This window comes from Poeciliopsis prolifica, unplaced genomic scaffold, assembly GCF_027474105.1.
Source record: "Poeciliopsis prolifica strain line A6 unplaced genomic scaffold, Auburn_PproV2 SCAFFOLD027, whole genome shotgun sequence".
NCBI lineage: Eukaryota > Metazoa > Chordata > Actinopteri > Cyprinodontiformes > Poeciliidae > Poeciliopsis > Poeciliopsis prolifica.
The window spans coordinates 5,892,510-5,898,555 of NW_026562402.1; the positions used below are offsets into that span (position 1 = coordinate 5,892,510).

General features: G+C 38.4%; 1 protein-coding gene across 1 annotated transcript in view; it reads left to right on the plus strand.

Moving 5' to 3' along the window:
• The window catches only part of ajap1 (adherens junctions associated protein 1), a 48,683-nt gene extending 42,860 nt beyond the window's left edge, over positions 1–5,823 (plus strand). Inside the window, exons 3-6 of the mRNA XM_055048261.1 lie at positions 2,551–2,638; positions 2,779–3,021; positions 4,329–4,456; positions 5,663–5,823. Coding sequence (XP_054904236.1) covers positions 2,551–2,638; positions 2,779–3,021; positions 4,329–4,401 — 404 coding nt within the window. The 3' untranslated portion in view covers positions 4,402–4,456; positions 5,663–5,823. The remainder of the gene's footprint in view (positions 1–2,550; positions 2,639–2,778; positions 3,022–4,328; positions 4,457–5,662) is intronic.
• Positions 5,824–6,046: the final 223 nt, after the last annotated feature.

Sequence of the window (6,046 nt, forward strand, 5' to 3'; positions counted from 1 at the left end):
GTAACTCTTAATGAGCTGCTCTGACTTAAGTACCCTGACTAAACTGCACATAAAATGTTCTTGTTTACCAGCTGTGTCAGTCAGCTTCCTCTTATCAAAATTAATAGAGTAGCTTCCACTGGAAGCTGGGAGCAGAAACTAATTTACCCTTATAATGTGTTTTAATCAGTTACTGTTTTACAGGGAAAAATCTACTAAGTGCAGCTTTTGATTTAAAATCCACCATCTGGAAGGCTTCCCTTTTCAATTTTACATCAGTGGAACGCAAACAGGATTCCCATCGGTGGACACCTCGACTTTTGATTGAGTTCAGAGAAACAGATGCTCATTTGTAGCCAGATTCCTCCAGCTCCATCATCACACGGACACAGAGAGAGAGATGGAGACTGAGGGCAGAGACGAGTGGGTCGTTGGAAATGCAAATGCCACGCCAGAGAACTAAATTTGCTTTTGTCATGACGAGGGATTTGATCGTGCTGGGAAGGTGAGGCTTCCTGGACCCAGCCGGACAGATTAATCCAAGCTTGACCTGGTCTGATTTTTTTCTTTTTTTCAAAACTCGTGCTCACAGAAGAAGGTTGCTATCTGAGAGGGGGGCTGTGCAGGCTGCAGGGAAGCTGGGGAGAGGTAGCGTTCTTTTCCAAAACTAAAGAATAGCACTTCCTTTTGAGTGTTTTCAAAAGACAAATTGGCTTGGATCAACAGCTAGGCAGCTGGCTGATGGAGAAGTGAGATGTATATGGCCCACATGGGCATTTTCATCATAACGGCTTTTCTTTTTATTTATATATTTTGTCCCCCTGCAGTATGTCACCTGCTGCAGTGTGTCATTCTGCCCTATTTGCTCTCATGCTCTATCACTCACCCACACAAGTACACCTTAAAGTACAGTGCAGTGGTCCTGAACTAATCCTCCCTTTAAACACGTCCTACACAGTTGTGTTTGTGGCTAACTGCCTTTGATAAAAAAAGGAGAGAGATCTCACTTCAGTCTGAAAATTGAAAAAAAGGATGTTGCCTGTTTAGATGTTCCCATGCTGTTTAGAATAATAAACAGCATGGGAACAGTCATTTTTAGAACATTTCTAGAACTAATGTTATGGCTTTTTTGCTGTCCGGAACAGATTTATAATCTGGGTTGTGTAACCATTTTGAGTTGAACATTGACTACATAAACAGTGGTCATTTTCTTTATTTCTTTCTTTTTCTACTTCATTAGTAGAGAAACTTAAACCTCTGATTCTGCTGAGGTATTATAATAAGGAAACTTTATGATAAACAATTTAAAATGCCATTGAATGATGAATATGAATCTAGATAACTGAACTGTCTCTCTTATTTTACTAGGTGCTAAGTCACAGGTGTGGCCTCTATACTTGCACTGTTGATTAGTTCTGCATTAGTTTAGTTTGGGGTGATTCTTGATCTGACCTTTAGGAGTATTCAGCCCCCTGTGAAAACAGACAGGACTTTTTGACTGACATGATTGTTAATGTCCAGGGAACAAACAAACCCTTTTAAAAAACTGTGTACTCTCTTCGCCTGGGGTTGTGCTGCATCAAGACACAAGAAACCTCCAAACAAGACATAATGTAAACAAAAATGGCATCATGGTTTAGCAGTTGTAGGATTTTTATTTGTGTTTGGTAAAAGATCACAAGCTTCTTCTTCTACATTCTGGGTAAATATTTTGGTTATATTTACCCAGAATGCCCTGTCCATTGTGGTTTTGAAGCACTCTATGGTCCGCTTGGTGTTCACACATGATTTCGAACCATGACAGAATTCATGTGGTGCAAACCACGATTTGGTTTTTTAGGCAGACTTAGGTTTTTATACTTTCACACCTCCCCAAACAAACTATTCTAGACAAACAAACAATTCCAGAGCTTGATTAAAGCGGACTAAAAACATTTAGTGTGAATGCACCCTCAATTTCCTGCCAAACCAGTGAGATCTCTATTGACGCCCTGCCATAGGCACGTTTCTTACTAAAGTAACTAATATAGAGGAATACAGAACAGAACCTTAATCCATGTGATCTGATCAAAATCAAGTTGCCAAATGTGAAGCCATATTTTCAGTAATGTTTTGCCTTGTTCTTTAAATAAGAACCCACTGTTGTCTTCCTGAAACTCCCAAACTATCAATTATTTTTGTTTCTTTCCTGCTTCCTCAATCTGTCACCCTTTTCAAAGAACTCAGATTACCTTTCAGGCTCTGCTTTTCATCAGATATTTCATTTGATACATCGGATCAAAAAATTTGCTTCTACTCAAAGCTTAAATGAAAGCCTTCGGGCAAAACCTGCTTACTTTGAGGTGTGCAAACGTTACAGGATGACGGTGCTCAGGATGTGGAACACCTGTTAGAATTCTTGAGTTAGATATTATTTTAGGATATCATAATGTATGGACAGCTATCTAAAATACCTGAAAAAGTGAAGGGCTGAAGGAGTCCTTCACTTTTTCAGTAAGCAGCTTTGTGTACACAACTTCAAACTAAAGGTTTTGACTGAAAATCACTGTGATTTCTCTGTTTCTCTTGCAGGTTTGGCAGTTCACCAGATTATCACAATCACTGTGTCTCTCATCATGGTGATCGCAGCCTTGATCACAACACTCGTCCTTAAAAACTGGTAGGAAAGATTCCTTTACTTTTCACTCACAGCACCTTGTCAGCAGATCCGCTTCTGTTTTAGAGAATCCTACTAGCTTAGTCATAGGTGCGAGGTATGATTTTATGTTTGTTTCTTGTCTTTGGTGCGTGTTTTTGTAGCTGTGCGCAGTCTGGAAATGGCCGCCACAATAGCCATCAGAGAAAGATCCACCAGCAAGAGGAAAGCTGCCAGAACCTGACAGACTTCACGCCGGCCCGCGTGCCCAGCAAGGTGGACATCTTCACTGCCTACAATGACAGCCTGCAGTGCTCACATGAGTGCGTACGGACTGCCGTCCCCATCTACACCGATGAGATGATCCAGCAGACACCTGTGTACAAGACGGCTTACAATGGAAACAGGTACAATGGTGGAAAAATTACTAAATGAAAGAAATAATGTTGAATGCACTTAAAAATATGTAGTCACTTGTTTCGGGGGTTTTAATTTTTTGATTCTAGTTTCATAATTTCTTTATTTTGATTAGGCCGCCCTTGTTTCTGTTTTACAGTAGTTCAATCCTTAGTTATTTTAGTTTTCTATGTCTAGTTCTTTGTGTTCATTTCCCTGGTGTCCCACTTTGTGTACTCTCCCTCGCCCCTGTGCCATTTTCTTTCTCTTTCTCCTCATACCTGCAACCCATTTCTGACTAGCCATCTATTCCCTGTTCAGTAATCAAGCTACCCAGTTTATATACAACTTATTCTCAGTCACTCCTTGCTGGTTCTTCCTGTTAAATCCCCATTTTTTCTCTGATTTAACCTACTGGCTGTTCTTTCTGGTTTTTGTGGGGATTTTTTGTTCTGCTCTGGGCCCCTGTGATTTTTTTTTTTTTTTTTGTAAGTTCTTTGTTCTCCATTTTCATTAAAACTTAAAATATCTGCCTTGCTGAACTTTGGTCCTCCATTACCACAAAATGACAGTTCCTGTGTGATTTCTAAAATGTGAAGAGAGTACAATACCCTCTAATATGGGAAATAAATCAGTCTTTTTAATAAATAGTTGTTAGATTGTAGTTAGTACAATCTCAATCTAAAAATGTGTTTTTTCACTGAAGAAAATTTTTGAGAAAAAACCTTATAATCCAAGCAAAATTGTTGGAATTACTATTGAAATTTTACCAATTCCTACAAAATAAAAGTGAATAAATATAAGCTTCCATTTACAACCACTTATATAACTTTATATCCAAGAAACTGATGAAATAATTTAAATTTCCGTGTCCGTATTGATGATTTTCCCATTTTGTGCACAGTGCAACATTAATTTAGTCTTATACTGACAATTTTTACAGTCCAGGTGATGTTGTGGGATAAAAGAGCAACAATGATGACAAATTAACAGCTGTACATCGGCAATGATGCTGAAAATGATTAATTTAGTGTCTATATTTAACAATCACAAGTCACTGAAAGCCTTTTTACCGCTTTATTTTACAGATGTAAAACAGAAACACTTCTGATGAGTCAAGCAGCTTTTTTAAGTATCTGACTGTGACAACATTATGCTGTTGACAGAGACGTCGAAGGCTAACTCGGGGCCTGATTAGACCTTAGCGGATACATGCTAATAAAATCTCTGCGGTAAAAAGACATGCCTTAGCTCGGTGTTTCATTCACGTCAAAGTCAATTTTCTTAATGACCTAACAGCCTTCGTTTTACCCAACAGGCCCTCCCCCACTGAAAGACAACTGATTCCTGTGGCCTTTGTGTCGGAGAAATGGTTTGAGATCTCTTGTTGACGAGCTGTAGGCTTTCACTCGTTTACTGGGAAAGACTTCATGAATCCACGCTCTGGTGGGTACTTCTCCATGTTACCTCCTCTACAAACTGTCGAGTGGGCTTCGGCCGCCTCAATCCCCTTTGGTAACGCTGCCCCACTTTGGGAATTGAGAGGAACTTGGCATATGTTTGTTATTTGTGACATAATTGTGGATTTTTCCCATATCATGTGTGGCAGGAATTTCAGTTCATAGCAACATTTCAAAAATGAGCTAGTCGTTGGGCCTTACTGCTATTCTTGTGAAGTTCACAACCCTTGAATTTGTTCACATTTTGTTTATTCATAGCCACAAACCTTCATGTATTTTAAGTGTTAGAACATCACAAAGTAACACTTACAGTGCCCCCAGAAAAGGATTCACCCCTTTTTACTTTCTTATTACTTGCAGGAATTTTAAACAACATAATTTGGCTTCATTCATTTCTGACTGATCTTGAGCTCCTTTGCCGAGAACACTGGGCGGAAATGTTACTGCCTTGATTTAGAAAAAGAATACATTGAAGTTTGGGGTGGTGAGTTCATAAAATGTGAAAAAAAGTTCAAATGTTATAAATACTTTTGCAGCATACATCAGCACCATGTGATCACACCAATTTCTTTTCACCTAAGCGTCCAAAAACTCTTTGCCCTTTAATTTCCACTTGCATTTCGAGAGTTTGTTCGCAAAAAGAGTAGGTTTATGCCTTTCTCAAAAACTTTTGCTTGGCCAGTACATGCTAGGATGTCCAAGAATTTGAAATTCAGTTTATAAACCTTGAACACATGCTTTGGCGCTGCAGTATTGGTGGAGGTGGTGTAACTATTGAGCCAGATATTCAATTAAATTGATTGCCTGCAGGTAAAGTATGGAGAGGACAGGGTGTCATGACATTTGTTGTTGCCTGGACACACATTTTAAAGTTCAGCTTTTCACAGCATGCGCCAAATTGCAAGGCTTTGAATAAAACAGACTTCTGACCACGTGTATTTATTAGGATTATTTGTCTAGCAATTAGCCTTCGTTGTATAGTTTATTTGTACACCGCAGGTTACTTTAATCAGCTTTGAAAAAGGAAATGAGTAGCATGTTTTTCAGGCCAGACTGGAATGTCACCCTCCCCTCTAAAGCAAGCAGAAAGTAGGCTAATTTAGGAAAAAAAAATAAAAAATTGTGTTTGTGTTGCTTGGCCTCGTAATGAGGAATAACTGGATTGTTTTTGTCTTTCTCTGTACTTCCACAGGATCCAGTTGGAAACAAGAAACACACAAAAAACAACTTATTTTGTAAAATAGTGTAATCTCTCCTTGGACACTTGTGAAGATATTTATTTTTCTAGAGATAACAAGCTGAGCAGCCGTGGAGCTGCTCTTCCATCTTTCCCGAAAAACAGCATTCATTTAGGTGGAGAGTACACACATATATATTATATATATATATATATATATATATATATATATATATATATATATATATATATATATATATATATATATATATATATATATATATATATATACAGAACGGATGGGACAAGACTGTGCAAGACAAAGGAGCCCAAGAAGCTGCTTTGGGTGGAAGACAAACTATATATTTCTGAACAATGTGCCAATAATGCCACTATGTG